At 41.2% G+C, this 21,466-nt stretch overlaps 1 protein-coding gene across 5 annotated transcripts in view; it reads right to left on the bottom strand.

The window, feature by feature from the left end:
* trpm7 (transient receptor potential cation channel, subfamily M, member 7) overlaps positions 1–21,466 on the bottom strand; it is a 171,989-nt gene that overhangs the window by 128,754 nt on the left and 21,769 nt on the right. For 4 of the 5 annotated variants that reach the window (XM_059953134.1, XM_059953135.1, XM_059953137.1 and 1 more), the window contains exon 2: positions 13,728–13,760. The exons of the other annotated variant lie outside the window; for it this stretch is intronic. In XM_059953134.1, coding sequence (XP_059809117.1) covers positions 13,728–13,760 — 33 coding nt within the window. The remainder of the gene's footprint in view (positions 1–13,727; positions 13,761–21,466) is intronic. 5 annotated transcript variants of the gene reach the window in all.

Below are 21,466 nucleotides of genomic sequence, written 5' to 3'. Positions count from 1 at the left end.
CCAATAAATGGAAGTCATCCAAAAATGAATTAGTGCAAACATTTTTTTGTGCAGATTGCAGGCACGTACATGAATAAATAAACAAAGTACATAGCAGATGCTATGGTCAAATCAACACGTACAAAAGCTGGATGAACTCAGCAGGTCGGGCAGCATTTGTTGAAATGAGCGGTCAATAACTGCTCATTTCAACGGATGCTGCCTGACCTGGTTGAATTCATCCAGCATTTGTATGTGTTTATATGAATAAATGCCTAAAGCTTCCAGCAAACAATACTTTTCATAGTTTGATAAAACTATTAAAGGTATATTAAAGAAATGCCAAGTTAAACACATTACAATATACATACCGTAAATTCCGGACTATAAGCCGCTACTTTTTTCCCACGCTTTGAACTCTGCGGCAACACTGCGGCCTATACTACGATGCGGCTAATGCATGTTTTTTTTTCATGCCGCCAAAAACATTTTGCCTCGTAACAGTAGACCAATAAAATTGATGAGTAGTTCACAGAGGTCCAATGAAATTGTACTATAAATCAAGCGCACTTTCACAATGAAATTATTGTAAATCAGTCATTTGTACTCACCCTCATCAACATGGAAAACACTCGAAGAAAAGCATATGATGCAGCTTTTAAGTTAAAGGCAATCAATCTGGCGGTTGAAGAAGGAAATCGAGCTGCTGCACATAATCTTGGCATAAATGAATCGATGGTGAGACGGTGGAGACGCCAGCGTGAAGAACTGAGTCAATGCAAAAAGACGACAAAAGCTTTCAGAGGTAATCATAGCAGATGGCTCGAACTTGAAAACTTTCTTGAAGACTGGGTTAACACACAGAGAGCAGGCGGCTGCGGTGTTTCCACCGTGCAGATCAGACTGAAGGCTAAAGCAATCGCCACCAAAATGAAAATCGAAGATTTCAGAGGTGGGCCATCGTGGTGTTTTAGATTTATGAGACGAAAAGGCCTGTCTGTCAGTGTACGCACGACTCTGTGTCAGCAGCTCCCTCCCAACCACGAGGAAAAACTTGCTAACTTCCGCACATTCACTCAAACAAAGATAGCGGAGAATTCCATCGGGCCAGATGATATCATAAATATGGATGAAGTACCTTTGACATTTGACCTGCCTCTCACTCGGGATGTTAATAAAAAAGGTGACTTGTCCATCACACTGAAAACAAGTGGCCATGAAAGAACGCATTTTACTTGTGTTCTGAGCTGCACAGCATCCGGACTAAAGCTTCCACCGATGGTGATTTTTAAGTGGCTGACAATGCCAAAGGAAAAATTCCCAAAAGAAATCATAGTGAAAGTCAATAAGAAAGGTTGGATGATGGAGAGTCTAATGAAGGATTGGCTGTGAGAGTGCTACGCCATGCGACCAGGGGGATTTTTTCACAGAAAAAAAGCATTGCTCGTTATGGACAGCATGAGGGCCCATATAACAGATTCAGTGAAAGCTGCCATCAAAAGTACAAACTCAATTCCAGCTGTGATTCCTGGGGGCACCACGAAGTATTTGCAGCCACTGGACATCAGCGTGAACCGGGCATTTAAAGTGGCACTGCGCGTTGAGTGGGAGGCTTGGATGACGAGCAGCAAGAAATCCTTTACCAAAACAGGCCGCATGCGAAGAGCATCTTTAACTCAAGTCTGCCAGTGGATCCTAAATGCGTGGAGCCGTGTCACAACATCCACCATCACCAACGGGTTTCGAAAGGCTGGACTGCTGCATGATGAAGAGGACCACATGCGCTCAAGTGAAAGCAACAACGAAGAGACTGAAGTGAGTGACGAGATCCTGAGGTTGTTCAATTCGGACACTGAAGAAGAGGACTTTGATGGTTTTAGTGCACAGGAGGAAGATGAAGAAGGCGATCAATAACTTTTCCTGGTAGGCTGCAGTATATATACTTTTTTTACCAGTCGTTAGGAGATACTGGAATGTTGTTTGTGCACTGTTCAGTAAAAAAGTATACGCAACGTAATTTGTGTGCTACTGATACGTATGTATATTTAAAAGTAGCTGTGTTACAGGCACTGTTCGAAAAAAAGCATTTGCAATATGTATTTGTTTATGTTACCATACGGATTTAATTAAAAGTTAAAAAATCCTCACGTGTAATATCTTTCTGTGTAAATATCTCACATTACAACGTGGGACACCTGCGGCTTAAAATCCGGTGCGGCCTGTACAAGTACAAAATTGATTTTCTTTCTAAAATTAGAGCGTGCGGCTTTTAATCAGGTGCGCTCTGTAGTCCGGAATTTACGGTATTGCATATCCTGTGTTAATGTGAACAAATCTGACAGCTCAGCATTTCATGAGAAAAAGAGAAAATATAGCAATCTACATTAACAGCTTGACCAAAGCTTAAAGAAGGCACTATCTTCTGATTAACAGTTGATAAAACAGAAAGAGTTGGGGAGTGCCATTAAAGTTTCGAATAAGGTCCATTCAACATGGCCAATGAAAAGACACATGCAGCTAGGGTCCATGCAAATAGTGTGACAAATTGAGGCAGACATTTATAATAAACTCACTGAGCCCATTGGTATCCAAATTACATCACTTTCCAGCCTGTCTGTTACAAGAATGCAATCCCCTTTTCAGTTTCCAAGACATCTTTTTATTTATTCATTTGTTTTTGGGATGTGGGCATCACCAGCTAAGCCAGTATTTATTGCTTATCCCTAGTTGGGCTTGAGAAGGTGGTGGTGAGCTGCCTTCTTGAGCCACTGCAGTCCCCAAGTTGTAGGTACACCCACAGTGCTGTCAGGAAGGGAATTCCATGATTTTGACCCAGTGACACTGAAGGAATGGTAATATGTTTCAAAGTCAGGATGGCGAATGACTTGGAGGGAGATTTTGAAGTGGTGGTGTTCCCAGGTACCTACTGTTCTTATCCTTCTAGATAATAGTGGTCATGGGTCTGGAAGGTGCTGCCTTAGGAACTTTGGTGTGTTATTGCAGGCCATTGTGTAGATAGTACACACTGCTGAAACTGTTTGTCGATGGTGGAGGGATCAGATGCTGGTGGAAGTTGTACCAATCAAGTGGGCTGCTTTGTACTGGGTGGTGATAAGCTTCTTGAGTGTTGATGGAGCTGCACTCATCCAGGCGAGTGGCAAGTGTTCCATTATACTCTTGACCTGAGCCCTGTAGATGGTGGACAGGCTTTGGGGAGTCAGGAGGTGCGTTACATGCTACAGGATTCCTAGCCTTTGACCTGTTCTGGTAGCCACAGTGTTTATATGGTTAGACTAGTGAAGTTTCCTGTCAATGGTAATCCCCAGGATGTTGATAGTAGGAGATTCAGTGATGGTGAGACACTGAATGTCAAGGGGTGATGGTTAGACCTTCTCTTGTGGAGATGGTCATTGTGTGGTTCAAACGTTACTTGCCACTTGTCAGCTCAAGCCTGGATGTTTTCCAGGTCCTGCCGTATTTGGGTATGAACTGCTTCACTATCTGAGGAGTGAGGAGTCACGAATGGTGCAGAACATTGTGCCAACTTATGACAGAAGGTCAGTCATTGATGAAGCAGCAGAATATGGTTGGCCCTAGGATACTTCCTTGCAGAACTCCTGCAGTGATGACCTGAGGATGAGATGATTGACCTCCAATCTCCACAACCATCTTCCTTTGTGTCAGGTATGATTCCAACCAGCACAGGGTTTTCCCCCCAATTCCCACTGACTCCATTTTAGCAAGGGCTCTTGATGCCATACTCTGTCAAATGCTGCCTTGATGTCAAGGATTATCACTCTCACCTTGCCTCTGGTATTTAGATCTTTAGTCCATGTTTGGACCAAGGAGGTGATGAGGTGATCTTGACAGAACCTAAACTGGGCATCATAAGCAGATCATTGATGAGTAGGTGCTGCATGATAGCACTATTGATAGCACCTTCCATTACTGTACTTTGATGATTGAGAGTAGGCTGATAGAGTTGTAATTGGCTGGGCTGGACTTGTTTCTTGTGTACAGGACACACCTGGGCAATTTTCGACTTTGCCGGGTAAATGCCAGTGTTGTAGCTGTATTGGAGCAGCTTGGCTAGTGGCGTGGCAAGTTCTGGAGCACAAGTCTTCAGGACTATTGCTGGGATTTTGTCTGGGCCCATAGCCTTCGCAGTATTCACTGCTTTCAGCCCTTTCTTGAAAGTCTCCTGGATTCATGGCTTCCCCTATACCATGGTTGATGAAACACTCCCTTGCATTTCCTCTGTTTCTCAGACTTCTGCTCTCACCCCAGCTCCCCTAATCCTCACCTTTCATCTTACTAGCCTCCATACCCAGCACATCACCCTTGTAATTTTCTCCACTGCAACAAGATCTGATCACTAGCCACATCTTCTCCTCTGCACCCTGTTCCACCACTCCCAGCAACCAATCCTTCTGTGATATTTCTGCACATCCCCAACACATTCCTTACAACTATGGGAGGTGTAACACTTGTTCTTACATGCTCAATCCCTACATGTTGAGGGAGGAACAGTCTTTCCAGGTGAGGCAAAGATTCACATACACCTCCTCCATCCACTGCATTGGGTGCTCCCACATTGTTGAGACCAAGTGAGACTAGATGACTGATTTGCAGAGCATCTCCATTTGTCTGCAATGGCCACACCTGCAATGTAGTTTCAATTTCCCTTCCACTCCCATACTGAACAGTCTTCTCCATTACCACAATGAGGCCCAATATATCCTGCCTGTGCAGTGTAAAGCAAAGATTGAATTTTCTAATTTCTGATTATCCTCTCCTCTTTTGATTTCCCTTTGCCCTCTTTTTCCTTTGGATTCACCTCCACAGAGCAGCCTCAAGGAAACATATGATCTACCCTGTTTCCATTTCTTAGCTTCCTCCTCTTAAAACACTCTTTTCTGTTTAAGCTCAATCATAGCAAACAAATCAGGAAGAAAACAAACAAATCAGAGAAAGCATCCCAAGGAAACATGCGCACATTAATATCTATTCATGGAGATGTGCCCAGGACTGTCCCAAACATACTGCAAGCCTGTTGAAGAGTGCAGACAGCAGAACATGGAAACAGCATTTACAGGACAAAAACAACAATCCAGGCCCTCACATCCCAGTCAGTCACATGCAGAGTCCAGCAGACCGTGAAAGTAGCTCCAAGTCTATCATCTTCAGCCACTCATGATTCACAAAATAATCTTTGTCATGTATATAAATAACCTGGATGAAAATGTAAATCAGCTATTTAGTAAATATACAGATGGTGTTGTGGACATCATAGAAACATAGAAAACAGACAGCACAATACAGGCCTTTCAGCCCACAAAGCTGTGCTGAACATGTCCTTACCTTAGAAATTATCTAGGGTTACCCACAGTCCTCTATTTTTCTAAACTCCATGTACCTATCCAGGAGTCTCTTAAAAAACATCATCATATCCGCCTTCATCGTCACTGGCAGCCCATTCCATGCACTCACCACTCTCTGCGTAAAACAAACTTACCACCGACATCTCCTCAGTACCTACTTCCAAGCATGTTAAAACTGTGCCTTCTTGTGCTAGTCATTACAGCCCAGGGAAAAAAAGCCTCTGACCATCCACATGATCAATGCCTCTCATCATCTTATACACCTCTGTCAGGTCTCTCATCCTCCATCTCTCCAAGGAGAAAAGGCTGAATTCACTCAACCTATTCTCATAAGGGATGCTCCCCAATCCAGGCAACATCCTTGTAAATCTTCTCTGCACCCTTTCTATGGTTTCCACATCCTTCCTGTAGTTAGATGACCAGAACTGAGCACCAACTCCAAGTGGGGTCTGACCAGGGTCTTATATAGATAGCTACAACGTTACCCCTTGGCTCCTAAGCTCAATCCCATGATTGATGAAGGCCAATGCACCATATGCCTTCTTAACCAGAGTCAACCTGTGCAGCTACTTTCAGCGTCCTATGTACTCGGACCCCAAGATCCCTCTGATCCTCCATACTGCTAAGAGTTTTACCATTAATACTATATTCATATCATAGCAGACTGACAAAACAAATACAAGATACAGATCAGCTGTAGATATGGGCAGAGATATAGCAGATGACATTTAACCCAGCCAAATGTGAAGTGCTGCACATTGATAGGTCAAATGCAAAAAAGACAGTACATTGTAAAGGCAAGACCCTTAAAAGTGATAATGAGCAGAGGGACCTTGGGGTCAAAGTTCATAGCTCTCTGAAAGTATCTACACATGTTGATAGGGTAGTTAATTCGGCATATGGCATGCTTGCCTTTATTGGTCAAGGCACTGAGTTCAAAAGTCAGGAAGTTATGTTGCAGCTTTATAAAACTCTGGTTAGGCCACATCTGGAGTATGGCATACAGTTCTGGTCACCCCACTATAGGAAGGATGTCAAGGGTTTGAAGAGGGTACGGACAAAATTTACCAGGATGTTACCTAGATTAGAAGTCATATGCTACAACGAGACACTGGACAAGCTTGGGTTGTTTTAAGTTCCTAGGTGTCAAGATCTTGGAGGATCTAACCTGGTCCTAACACATCAATACAATTATAAAGTAGGCAAAACTGCAACTATTCTTCATTAGGAGTTTGAAGAGATTTGGCATGTGTATCCAGAGATACCGGCCACTTGACAGATGCACTGCCACCTGGCTGGTCGGAGGACACACCACATACCAATCAACATTTGGTCCCTCCCAACTAATCAATGCACACCTAAATTATTGGTACCCTTAATTGGATTATCTCACCCAGCCCCATGCTTTAAAAGGTGAGACTTGGGCTTGGCTAGCTCTCTCTTACAGACCACCACATTGGAGGTAAGTGCATTGATTTATGTTTGGGAAGGTCTATTGTTTGTCCTAGTAAGGGAGCTACAGCTATCCAAGATCAAGGGGGATAGCTGATGTAGTGCTTTTCCCTTGTTCTTTGTTTGTGTAACCGTACCCTGTCCCCACACCGCTTCCTGTGTATTGTTGTTGCTTGTGTTGACCCGACTTCCCCTTGTAAATAAATTCCTTATTATTAAAACTGGGTGTGTCCAGGCCTCTACTGTTGAGACTCAAAGAACCAGTTATTTTCCATCACAACAGCATGTCAACAAATATACTCAGAAACTTCTATAGTTGTACCATGGAGAGCATTCTGACAGAGAGCATCACTGTCTGGTATGGAGGGGCTACTGCACAGGACTGAAAGGAGCTGTAGAGGCTAGTAAATCTAGTCAGCTCTATCTTGGGTACTAGCCTACAAAGTACCCAGATCACCTTTAGGGAGCAGTGTCTCAGAAAGGCAGCGTCCATTATTGAGCATCCAGCACGCAGGGCATGCCCTTTTCTCACTGTTACCATCAGGTAGGAGGTACAGAAGCCTGAAGCACACACTCAGCAATTCAGCAACAGCTTCTTCCCCTCTACCATTTAATTCCTAAATGGACACTGAATCTTTGGACACTATCTCACTTTTTTAAAAAATATACAGCATTTTTGCACTTTTTAAAAAATTTATTCAGTATACACATGCTGTAATTGATTTACTTATTTATTATTTTTTCTCTCTGCTAGGTTATGTATTACATTGAACTGCTGTTGCTAAGTTAACAAATTTGTTACATGCAAGTGATAATAAACCTGATTTTGATTTTCCCTGGAGCACTGCAGGCTGAGGGGAGATCTGATAGAGGTTTATAAGATTACAAGAGGCATAATCATAACCATTTTCCAAGAGTATTAGAAATGTCTAATACCAGAAGATAAGCACTTAAGGTAATAAGGGGTTATTTCAAAGAAGAAGTGAGAGAGAAGTGCTTTTTAAAAAAAACACGTCTGGAATGTGCTGCCTGGGGTGGTGGGAGAGGCAGAAACAGGAGACTTTTATGATACATTTAGATAGGCACATGAGGGTTAGGAAAATGTACGGATGTGGACACTATGCAGGCAGAAGAGATTAGTTTAATTATCCAGTTTAATTGGTTCAGCACAACATTGCTGACTGAAGGACCTGTTCCTGTGCTGTACTGAACTCTTCTATGTTCTATTAAAGCCCTCAAGTACCAACTGCCCTCAAGAGAGGGTAAATTATGCCGAAACTAGTGAACACATTCAGTAAAATAGTTAGTCCTCCAATTTGTTAAAATATGTATCTCATCAAAACAGGAAAACTCTTTTAATGTGAACTACAATCATAAAGCTATATTGGACGGGAAAAAAATAATTTCACAAGATGAAGTTGAGCCATCTGAATGACTAGTAGCATCATTACTTTGGAAACCTCTTATTACAACAGGGAGTTTTCCCCTTCACTGTAATTAAAAGAGCTTAACTGTACTTAAACCAGTTCTGTTTAATTTCCCCACCTTATCCTACATGCAGGTTCAATTGTCTGTGTGCAGAGCTACACCCAATTACCATCAATAGTTATTGATGATCAGCTGTACAGAGACCATCCCCAGACCACAAATTGTACTCTAAATCTGTCTTTACCTCCAGTTTACCAACAGCAGGCTCTCTACAAAAGTAAACAACTGGACCTGAATTTTTGAGACACCATTTCTACAATACGAAACAAATCCTTAAACATCCAAAATTAATGAGACTTACAAATTATACAGTATGTGTTTTCATCCTGAGCCAAAGGTAGAAAAAAGCTATCTCAGTTGCTGGGTCTGAAGTCAATTAACTGGGAGTTCCATGTATTGGTTAATTATACTGAATAATCAATAAGATCAAAGCAAAGCACATTATGTAAATTTAATGTTCAGTGTTCATCTGAAATAAGGAAAACAGCTCAATTATTAACTGTTTCTAATTTGGGTTATTTTACATAATGGTAAAAGGTTAAATTAATCTGCTATAATCATTTTAGAGTAAAGCATAGAAACAAACTGTCAGGACATTGAATACAAGAATAGGGAAATTATGTCCCAATTTATAAAACATGGATCAAACCTCAGTGGAAGTCACATGCACTGTTCTGATCACCTAAGGTACAGAAAGGGTACAGCAATGATGTAGAGGATGCAGAGTAGGTTCAACAGGATATTGCCTGAAAGGAACATTTCAGTTATGAGGCAAGCGTGGGTTCATTTCCCTACAGCAGATATCAAGAGGGGATATGACTGAGGCAAATACAATTAATGCCGGTAAAGATAGGATAGCCTGCAGGACTTCATCGTAAGTAGATAAGATTAAAGATTTTGAGGGGATGTGAAAGGGGGCCGTTTTCACTCAAAGTGCATTCCCTGACACTGGCTCTGACAGCATTCAGGTGTAGTGATGCATAGACTATGGGATTAACAATTAACAGCAGGAACATGGTGGGAAAATGGCTTGTTGCAATGGTGTATGATTAAAGAAAAGAACATTTAAAGTAACAACAACTGTACTTTTATACTGGGGATGTAGGGATCATTGGCAAGGCCTCTTATCGCTCACTACAGGCTACCCTTAATTGCTATTGAGGTGTTAGTGGTGAATCGTTTTCATGAACTGTAGTCTAGCCAATAAATACACTCACAGCGGAGTTACAGTGACAAAATGGCATCTCTCCACAATAGCATGATGGTTACTCAGAGGGGAAAATGCAGGTGTTGATGCCTTCATCTCTCCTGGTGTGATGAGATCAGGGTAACTGCACTTAATTTTCTAGTTTGCAAACAAAACATTCAAAACGTGCATGTAGTGGGGGAAATTCTGCAGGCTGCTATACCCAGGATGGAGTTTAAGTGTTCACTGAGTTGCATAGGTCAGGAGTATTCCTTTGCATTATTTTATTTAAATGCAAGGTGGCATTAGACAAGTCATTCACCACAGGATACCCAGCTTTTGTCATTTCTTAGATTTTGGTCAGATTTTGGTCAGTGGCAAGGCTCAGGATGGGGGAATTCTACAACAAAACTACCATTACTAATGTCATGGTAACTGTCTATTCTCTCTTGTAGAAGATGGCTATCTTTAAAAGCTCTATCTAACTCTTTTTTGAAGGCCTCCACTGCCTTCCGAGGCAGAGCATTCCATAGATCCACAACTCTCTGGGTGAAAAAGGTTTTCCTGAACTCCATTCTAAATTGCCTACCCCTTATTCTTACCTCTGGTTCTGGACTCCTCCAACATCAGGAACATGTTCCCTGCCTCTAGCCTGTCCAACCCCTTAATAATATGTTTCAATCAGATCCCCTCTCCTCCTCCTAAATTCCAGTGTATACAAGCCCTGTCGCTCAAATCTTTCAACAACTTTAGACAGTCCCACCCATCCCGGGAATTAACCTTGTGAACCTGTGCTGCACTCCCTCAATAGCAAGAATGTCCTTCCTCAAATTTGGAGACCAAAACTGAACACAATACTCCAGGTGTGGTCTCACCAGGGCTCTGTACAACTGCAGAAGGACCTCTTTGTTCCTATGCTCAACTCTTTCTTATGAAGGCCAACATGCCATTAGCTTTCTTCACTGCCTGCTGTACCTGCATGCTTACTTTGTGACTGATGAACAAGGACACACAGATCTCGTTGTACTTCCCCTTTTCCTAACTTGAGACCATTCAGATAGTAATCTGCCTTCCTGTTCTTGCCACCAAAGTGGATAACCTCAGTTATTCACATTAAACTGCATCTGCCATGCAAGTTGCCTGCCCACTCACCTAGCCTGTCCAAGTCAACCTGCATTCTCCCAACATCCTCCTCATATTTCACACTGCCATCCAGCTTTGTGTCATCTGTAAATTTGCTAATGTTATTTTTAATCGCTTCATCTAAATCATTAACATATTGTAAACAGCTGTGGTCCAAGCACCGAGCCTTGCGGTACTCCACTAGTTACTGCTTGCCATTCCGAAAGGGACCCGTTAAACCCTACTCCGTTTCCTGTCAGCCAACCAATTTTCTATCCGTGCTAGTACCTGTAAAAGGGGGGGGGGGGGGGGGGGTTCTTCTTTTTCTTTGTTACTGTGTATGTTAATCAAAATGGCTTCTTTGTTTTGTTAAAAGTAGGAATGCTTCTTTGTTGCGAGAGAGTGCTGGAAGCTTGTTTGGGTTAAAATTTACTGATAACGAGAATTGTATTCCTTTGTAAACCAAATGGGATTAATGTTGTTCTTTCATCCGAGTCTGTAAGCTATTGTTGGCGGGCCTTTGAGGAGATTGGTGCAAGGGGGTGAGAGAGAGAGAGGACTCGATGCTGTAAACTGGGTGAGGAACAGACCAAGCGGGGGTCCAAAGCCAGGAGGTACCCCGTGGAGAGAAGACGAAGATAGATGTGCTTGGTTGATCACTTCAGGTGGTCCTGAGCTGCGAGTCGAGAAGTTCAGAGGGGATCGAATGGTGGCCAGAAGACTTCAGTAATTGAGCTCCAACGGTTGTACACAAAGTGGTTTGGACTTTGATAAGTTTGGCACTTTTTCTTTATTTTCTTTTCCTTCATATATTCTGTATGGTTATTAATCAGTTATAGTAATCTTTATAAATTGTAATCATTTAATTGCATATGGTGTCGTCTGTTCTTTGGCGAGGCGGGGGGACATCACACAGCATCCACACAAGCTGGTTACCCAGTTTGGCTGGATCGAACTGCTCCCCCTAGACGAGAACAAGCTGAGCGAGCCTGAGGCGACCCAGGGGTTAGATACCCTACCCCCAATACCATGTGTTCTAATTCTGCCCACTAATCTCCTACGTGGGACCTTATCAAAGGCTTCCTGGAAGTCCAGGTACACTACATCCACTGGCTCTCCCTTGTCCATTTTCATAGTTACATCCTTAAAAAATTCCAGAATGGAAGAACACCTAATTCCATCTGGATACCCTCCAACCTGATGGCATGAACATTTATTTGTACAACACAAATGAATCTGCAGATGCTGGAAATAAATAAAAACAGGAAATGCTGGCAGAACTCAGCAGGCCAGACAGCATCTATGGGAGGAGGTAGTGACAACTATTTCTTTATTTCTACAACGTGATATTTCTCTCCCACTCCCTTCCCTTTTTAATTCCCCACTCAGCCTCCCTTACCTTTTCTCCTCACCTACCCATCACCTCCCCCCCACCCAAGCCCTTCCTCCACTTTCTCCCATGGTCTGTGCTTCACTCATATCAGATTACTTCTTCTCCAGCCCTTTACCTTTTCCACTTACCTCCATGTTCCTTACTTAACCCTTCACCCACCTGACTTTACATCATCTTCCAGCTTGTACTCCTTCCCCACCTTATTGTGGCTTCCTCCTCTTTTCTCTCCAGTCCTGATGAAGGGCCTCAGCCTGAAAAGAGACTGTTTATTCCTCTCCATAGATGCTGCCTGACCTGCTGAGTTCCTTCAACATTTTGTGTTGCTCTGCATTTACAGCAACTACAAAATCTCGTTTATAAACATCAGCTATGTGATCTACAGACCACAGTCACGTACATTCTAGTTAAATATTCCAAGTTAAAAATCGCATTTTAGTTACATTTATCAAGTACCAATTCAATACCAATTCCATTTTATTTCCTCCACATTACCTCAAGTCCCCACAGATTCTATACTAACCTAGAAACTAGGACCATTTTGGCTAATTAACCTACCAATCTTTGGACTACAAGGAGAAACTGAGGCACCCAGAGGAAACATGCACAGACAACAAGAACATACCAACTCCACAACGACAGTAATAGAGATTAGGACTGAACCCAAGTCCCTTTAGTTGAGGTACCAGCTTTACTAGCAACGCCACTGTGATGCCTCCAAGAAAGAGCATATTATTATAGTTGGTTTAAAAGTTTTGAAAAGTTACCAGGTGCATTATTCTCTTCCTTGGTGAACTCTTTTACCCGTGACTTCTTAAAGCTGTGTGGCTGGCTGGTTCTGGAAAGTTTCTGGTCACTGGAGAACTGATAGATTGTGGTGTGAGAGGATTCAGAATATGATGGTGTGTAATCAATGCTACATCACACCTACTCAATGTGAAGCCAATCAAGATCAATTAACCTTCCCTTGGCAGAACACAGCTTAGATACTGGATCAGTAGCTGTAAATATTAGCTAAAATAGGTATGCTGGTCAGTTCTGCTACTTTGTAAACAAACCTTTTACTTCAGTTTAGTTTTTTCACACCTACGTGTATTATTTCTAAATAGATTTAAGAGATTCCTAAAAATAAGTTAGATTTCAATTCAGATGTGTAAAACACAAGGCAAGCTGCATATTTACAATAGAAAGGAAAGACCCAGTTTCAAATAAGTTAGATTTGTTTTGGAAATTTTTCCCTAAAAAGGTAATCGATAAAGATGTTATTCTTGACATGACAAAAACTTCAGGACTTATTTTCAAAACTACAAATTTATACTGATATCTCAAAAACAAGGCTCTTAAAATGCTAGTCACTTGTCTATGGGAATAGACAAATAAGACTAACTTGTAAAGACCACAAAGCAAAATGAACAGTTAAAATAGAAGGATTCACCTAAGTTGTCAAATAAAAAGGCATCCACCAGCCACATATGGTCATTTTGTCTGACAGCAGAAAAAAAACATCAGCAAGATGCAGCACAGCAGGTTTGCATCTGAACAGTGAAATCTCCATGGAGTAGCTTGAGTCAGCCACTAATGCTCCATTTGACCTAGAACTGCTCTACAAACATTTACTGTCTGTTATATGAACTGATAGTCCTATATGACTAAAACAAAACTGGGACTCCTTCAAAATATGAAAATATCAATCTGCATTAGGATTGTAGAGACATCAGTTTGACCATACCTCTTCGAGTTCAGTCTGCAAGGGGAACTGGAACTGCAGATGGGGAAAAAAATAAATAAGTATAAATGGAATAAATAAAGAACAGTTGAGAACAATCAAGTATTACCTTAAAAATTGTTATGTCAACATTAAGTACCAACTAGCTTTTGTTGTAAAGCAGCTTGAATTTTAAAGTTTAAATCATTTCCAAAAAAAAACTAAACACTACACCTATCGTAGAATTTCAATTTGTCTGAGAATCTATACGTCACAGCAGTTTAGTAAATGATTCAGACAATTTTAAAACAATAGTTGCAATAAGAACTGAACTCAATAACTATAATACAAATTTGAGTTGAAATCATTTGGAAAACTAAAGACGTTAGTTAAGATTGCTTTACTTACAATCATGGTCATCTGATTATTACAAGCAAATCCAAGTTTAAATTACTCCAGGTCAGGGTCTTCATCCACTTGTTTATCCAGAAAAAACACCAGTTCTCATTAAAACTGAATTATTGAACAGTTATTATGAACTGAATCTACATCTTTTCAGATTAAGAACAGCCATAAGAGCAATCAACATGGACCAGTCAATATAAAAGCAGCAGGATGATGCACTGGGCTTCTTCAGTGTCATTCATCTGCTTAGTTGAATCCGGAAAAGGCTGTACCAGAGCTCAGGGATACACAAATCCTTAATAGCCAATTCTCTAAATAAAATCAAATACGCAAGACTGCCTCAAAACAAAAAATGAGTCACTGGGCTGAGAAAATTATAACCTTCACTAATGTGCCACAATCATGGCATACTGCTCTGCAATTACTAATCAAAATAACAAAATTGTTAACTCTGAACCATAGGAAAACTTTATAAACAATAATTTAAAAGGTGGGGAAACCTATCATCAACAAGCTAACCAAACTACTTTAGCAGGAGGATAGATGAGGAAATCTACAGATGCTGGAAATTCAAACAGCACACAAAATGCTGGTGGAACACAGCAGGCCAGGCAGCATCTATAAAAAGAAGCACTGTCGAAGTTTCGGGCTGAGACCCTTCGTCAGGAATAACTGAAAGGAGAGATACTAAGAGATTTGAAAGTAGTGGGGGGAGGGGGGAATGCAAAATGATAGAAGACCGGAGGGGGTGGGATGAAGCTAAGAGCTGGAAAGGTGAAGGCGAAAGTGATACAGAGCTGGAGAAGGGAAAGGATCACGGGACGGGAGGCCTCTGGAGAAAGAAAGGGGGAGAGGGGAGCACCAGAGGGAGATGGAGAACAGGCAGGGTGATGGGCAGAGAGAGAGAAAAAAAACAACTAAATATTTCAGGGATGGGGTAAGAAGGGGAGGAGGGGCATTAACGGAAGTTAGAGAAGTCAATGTTCATGCCATCAGGTTGGAGGCTACCCAGCCGGTATATAAGGTGTTGTTCCTCCAACCTGTGTGTGGATTCATCTTGACAGTAGAGGAGGCCATGGATAGACATATCAGAATGGGAATGGGACGTGGAATTAAAATGTGTGGCCGCTGGGAGATCCTGCTTTCTCTGGCGGACCGAGCGTAGGTGTTCAGCGAAATGATCTCCCAGTCTGCATCGGGTCTCACCAATATATAAAAGTCCACACCCAGAGCACCGGACGCAGTATACCACACCAGCTGACTCACAAGTGAAGTGTCGCCTCACCTGGAAGGACTGTCTGGGGCCCTGAATGGTGGTGAGGGAGGAAGTGTAAGGGCAGGTGTAGCACTTGTTCCACTTACAAGGATAAGTACCAGGAGGGAGATCGGTGGGAAGGGATGGAGGGGACGAGTGGACAAGGGAGTCATGTAGGGAGCGACCCTGCGGAAAGCAGAAGCGGGGGAGGGAAAGATGTGCTTGGTTGATAGTGGAATCCTGTTGGAGGTGGCGTAAGTTACGGAGAATTATACGTTGGACCTGGAGGCTTGAGGGGTGGTAGATGAGGACAAGGGGAACCCTATCCTGAGTGGGGTGGCGGGCGGATGGGGTGAGGGCAGATGTGCGGGAAATGGGAGAGATGCGTTTGAGCGCAGAGTTGATGGCGGAAGAAGGGAAGCCCCTTTGTTTAAAAAAGGAAGACATCTCCTTCGTCCTGGAATGAAAAGCCTCATCCTGAGAGCAGATGCGGCGGAGACAGAGGAATTGTGAGAAGGGGATAGCATTTTTGCAAGAGACAGGGTGGGAAGAGGAATAGTCCAGGTAGCTGTGAGAGTCTGTAGGCTTATAGTAGATATCAGTAGATAAGCCGTCTCCAGAAATGGAGACAGAAAGATCAAGAAAGGGGAGGGAAGTGTCAGAAATGGCCCAGGAAATTAGCAGGAGGATGCTGACTTTCACACAATGCAACTTTGAAATTTATTCACTTGTAGAACAACCGAATTTGTTACAAATAGAAATAGCAAAATTAAATTACTCAAATTTCCATATGAAGGATTTGTCTGGATAGACCGTAAAGACAAAGGAAACTCCACAAACAGGAGAAAACATTCTGAATTGTTGAAGTTAAATACAGCAACAACATTTGTTGTCAATCCAAATCATTCACTCACACTGACGTGCAAGCTTTACAGCCCAATTTAATAGCAGACCATGGAGACTGCGGCAAGACAACAAACCAGACAACAGCTAGAGCTTCAGTTGTTTTCATGCTTCAATGTGTCATTGTTATTGATAAGTCTCAATTCTTATATGCCTGTAAGCTGCATATACTCCAAGTCCTGCACACACTGCCAAAAGTCATCTTTACTAATCGAAAGTAGCAGCAAGGGAAGATGGCTAATATGTACTATAGTACAATAGTCTGTTTGTGATTTTGTACATCATTACACAGTACTGCACATTGGTAAATTATTGTACATATTATTCTGTACTTTATATTATCATATCTATTAATATTGCTAAGTGGTTTTAAATGTTGCTGCTATAATGAAATAATTTCCCAATCGGGATCAATAAAGTGATTATTAATGTTTTCCCTATTGTCCAACAAGCCAAACTTGCAAAATCCTTAACATTTTTGTTTCCTGCCACACAAGAGTATGTTTTTAAAATTTTGGCATCTTCTCTCTAACATACAGCCTTATTTGTAGGAAAACAAGCCATAATTTTCTCTTAACTAGTCCTACCTTTCTCCCTCAAACCTCCTCACAACCATCACATTTTTCGAAGGCTATTCTGTTCCAGAAACTGTAAAGATGCTGGAATGATTTATGATAATCATTCTCATTGACTGGCACTCTGCTGAGGCTAATTTAAAAACTAACTGCACACTGGTCAAATATTGGATACATGTTTCTTCGTTAAACAAGGTTTATTCTTTTAAAAACTGATTCTCAATTACTAAGAATACATCATAAACAAGGATGAAAATAAATAAGCCAATGGCCATCAACAAATTTCTTTAGTCAAACTGGTGAATCTGTGGAATTTGTTGCCATATGCAGCTGTGAAGGCCAAGTCATAGTGTATATTTAAAGGCAGAGGTTGATAGATTTTTGATTAATCTGTGCATGGAGAGATACAGGGAGAAAGCAGGATATTGGGTTTGAGATGGAAAATGGATCATCCATGGCAAAATGGAAGAGTAACTTGATGAGCCAAATGTCCTAATTCTGCTCCTATATCTTATGGCTGTATGGGGTGCTGTGGAAGCTTTCCATTCTTTATTTTGTTTCAGGAATACTGTGAACATGATGCCATTTCTGCTAAACTGCAGTGAAGTGGAAAGTGACAGGAAAGAAGTCTGTTTAATCAAATTTTCAAAATTATACCATAATTGCAATTATATTCTTCAGATGTTTTATATAATACACAGTATATCCACATCACAAGAAAAGCAGTTCTGTCAGTGGAGGCAAAACCAAACTAACTTTCATATGACCCAAATCTGAAATTTACTGTTCGTATTATTTACAGTGACACAAGTTGCTTCTTCAACAGGTACTCTCATGCATCTCTTCCCATATTTATTCTATACCATTGCACTCAATCTTCCCATTGCTACCTATCTGGTGGATCCATTTATTCCTTTACTCTTGAATAACAGTTCACACTTGAATTCTCTGCCTAAATCCCAATACCAAAACTCCCACAGAAATCTGTGGGATTATGTGCCATAGAGTGGCTCATGAGCCATAAAAATACAGATTTCCATTAGTTTGAATAATGGAATTGTTGAAACTAATGGAAATCTAATGTATTTTATGGCTCATAAGCCACTTTCTCTAGCACATCAGTACTTAAACCAATGTTTAATGTGTTCCGTCATTGATTCTATTATTACAAATCAACACCCTCTCTATATTCAACTTTAAAGAGCGTGGAGCACTATTTAATAGGAAAAATATTTCTACAATAATACAAGTAAACAAAGGAATAATTAGCAAACTAGATACCTTAACTCAAGATTTTCATAAAAACTTAATCATACAGATCAGATCAAACCCTTACGATATTCAGACCGTTAATAACTGTTTGTCTCCAGAAGCCCATCTTGTAAATACTGCAGTTAAATTAAAAACATTCACTTGTTCAGTATTGTATTACTGAGTTTTATGATATTAATGCAAAAGACAGCAAATAAATTACAGTGTTCATCAAAAGCATTCTAAAATGTGTTAAGCAATTGTTCTACCATCTAGAAAGGCAATGACATTGGACACAGTGTGTAATTTAAAACATCAGGCATAAGAGATTCAAAGCAAAACATTAACATTTCAGATGGAGTTCCATCAAATAACTAAAGACTCTATCACCTTTCCATCAGTCATTGTCCATGTCTGTCCATGATCTAATGACACCCTTAGCCAGATCTTTAACTTCAGTTGCCAGGCCTTTGCTCTCCTGACTGGCCTGTTTATGTCATTCCAAAACTTCTGCACACATCTGATACTATTACAAGCACTCAACATTTCTTCCCCACCGTCCCTTGGTGACAGCTGAGGTCCCCACTATTCAAGGTATATGTCTTTACCTTTAGGCTTCCCAAAGTGCATCATCTTGATCAACAGGATTGCTGACTATCTCACCAACTGATCAACACTATACAGTAGCCTACAACCATTAACACCTATTTATGCCATCTACTAATTAAGCCTGCTACATTCCTATTCAAATTGTTAGTGTAGTAGAGTCAGCACCAATCGTCATCGGCTTGTAATCACATAACAACCTCTATCATCTTCCTTTGCCTATTACCACTTTCCAGATACAAATGATTAACCTGCCTTGAGCCCTTTGGGCTCCAAGATTCCTGGACTAAGAACAGAAAGTACAGCAAATCTACCTCACCAGCGAGTTGTTGGACAAAAGAATCACTATTAGCATCAGATTTAATATTACCAGCATACGTCATTAGATTTAACTCTGCAGCAGTACAATGCAAATACATAATGTAGAAAAACTGAATTACAGTAAATAAACAGTTGCAAGAAAAAGTTTGTAGCTTTGTAATTACCTGATTGTCGGCATTAGTTACTTAAATGAAGATCAGACCACATTTTAAGTCACAATAATAGATAAACAATCTACCTAAACTAACAACACAAACAACTGTACATTTCATGTCTTTATTGAACATGTTGTTTAATCATTCACTGTCCAGGCTGGAGAAAGGTATGTGAGCCCTTGTATTTAATAACTGGTAGAACCTCCTTTAGCAGCAATACACTCCACCAAATGTTACCTGTAGCTGCTGATCAGACCTGCACAATGGTAAGGAGGAATTTTACACCATTCTTCCAAACCAAACTGTTTCAGTTCATTAATATTTCTGGGATATCTTGCATGAACAGCCATCTTCAGCTCATGACACAGCATCTCAATTGGGTTAAGGTCTAGACTCCAACTTGGCCATTCCAGAACACTAATTTTCTTCTTTTAAATCATTCTGTTGTTGATTTACTCTCGTGCTTTGGATCATTGTCTTGTTGTATCATCCAATTTCTATTAAGCTTCAGGTGATGATCGCTACCCTGACATTCTCCCATAAAGTATCTTGATAAAATTTTGAATGCATTGTTCCCTCAATGATTGAAAGCTGTCCAGGCCCTGGGGCAGCAAAGCAGCCCCAAACCATGATCCTTCCACCATGCTTTACAGTTGGGATGAAGTTTTGGTGTTGATGTGCAGTGTCCTTTTCCTCCAAACAAAGAGGTGTGTATTTCAAGATTCAAAGTGTATTCATTATCAGCAAACGTCTATAACATTGAATTTGTTTGCTTAACAGGCAGTCGTAAAGCAAGGAATCCAAAAGAACTGATTAAAAAAGACAAGACAAACCCTATGTCCACAAAGAAAAAATCTAATGCAAACTATAGAAGCAAACAGCAGCAGCATTCTGAACCAATTTGAGTCCATGGAGCCAAATCCCCAGAGCAGCTTGGAGTAGGCCCAAAGGCCCCCATTCAGTTCATCATATTAGCAGGGCAAGTCACTGCAAAGTTGGCAGACACAAAGCATAGCAGCCAGGGCAATTCCTCCAAAAAGTTAAGACTTTTGTTTTATCTGTCCACAGAACATTGTCCCAGAAGCTTTGTGGAACATCCAGATGGTCTTTTACAAACTTGAGATGTGCAGCAATATGTTTTTTTTTGGGAAAGTAGCAGTTTCCTCTGTGGTTCCTTCCATGAACTCCATTCTTGTTCAGTGTTTTTCTTATAGTGGACACATGAACATGAGTTAAGCAAGTTCTAGAGATTTCTGCAGGTCTTTTGCTGTTACCCTTGGGTTCTTTTTCACCTCCTTCAGTGCTGCATGATGTACTCTTGGTGTAATCTTTGCAGGATTCTCACTCTAGGGGGAGTAGTAACAGTACTGAATTTCCTCCAATTATAGACAACTTCTCTTACTGTGGACTGATGAACACAGGTCTTTTGAAATGATTGTGTAGCCCTTTTCAGCTTCATGCATCTTTACAGTTCTTCTAAGGTTTTCTGAAAGTTGTTTTGGTTGAGGCATGGTGCACAGAAACAGATCTTTCTTCAAAAGAACAGGCTGTCAGTAACATGACAGTCTTTTTTATAGGGCATGGCACCTCTACAAACCACACTTACAAACTCAATTCATTGATTGGAATTCGACTCTAAATAGCTTTTGTATAAGTCATTACCCCAGAGGTTCACATACTTTTTTGAACCTAGACGGTGATTAACACCCTGAGGTGCGCCAGTGTTGATTGCCAGCAAGGAGGATATGCTATTTCCAATCCTCAGATTCTGGTCTTCCAGTTAGGCAGTTGAGGATCTAGTTGCAGAGGGAGGTACAGAGACCTAGGTTCTGTAGTTTATTAATCAAGACTGTAGGAATGATGGTGTTAAACAGAGCTGTAGTCAATAAACAGCATTCTGACATGGGTATTTGTACTGTCCAAGTGAACCAAAGCTGCATGGAGTGCCAATGAGATTGCACTTGCTGTAGACCCATTGTGGTGATGAGCAAATTGCAGTGGGTCTAGGTCCTTGCTGAGGCAGTTCAGTCTAGCCATGACCAACTTCTCAAAGCACTTCATCACTGTAGATGTGAGCGCTACTGGACAATACTCTTTAAGGCAGCTCACACTACTCTTCTTGGGGACTGGCATAATTGCCGCCATTTTGAAGCTGGTAGGAACTTCTGACTGTAGCAATAAGAGATTGAAAATGTCTGAACAACCCGCCAGTTGTTTTCAGAGCATTAGCAGGTACCCATTGGGTCTGCCACTTTGTGAGGTTTCATCCTTCTGAAAGACAGCATGAGCTTT

This window comes from Hypanus sabinus, chromosome 28 (assembly GCF_030144855.1).
Source record: "Hypanus sabinus isolate sHypSab1 chromosome 28, sHypSab1.hap1, whole genome shotgun sequence".
Classification (NCBI taxonomy): domain Eukaryota; kingdom Metazoa; phylum Chordata; class Chondrichthyes; order Myliobatiformes; family Dasyatidae; genus Hypanus; species Hypanus sabinus.
The sequence above is the reverse complement of the archived record's forward strand: the minus strand, read 5'-3'. Positions and strand labels throughout refer to the sequence as shown.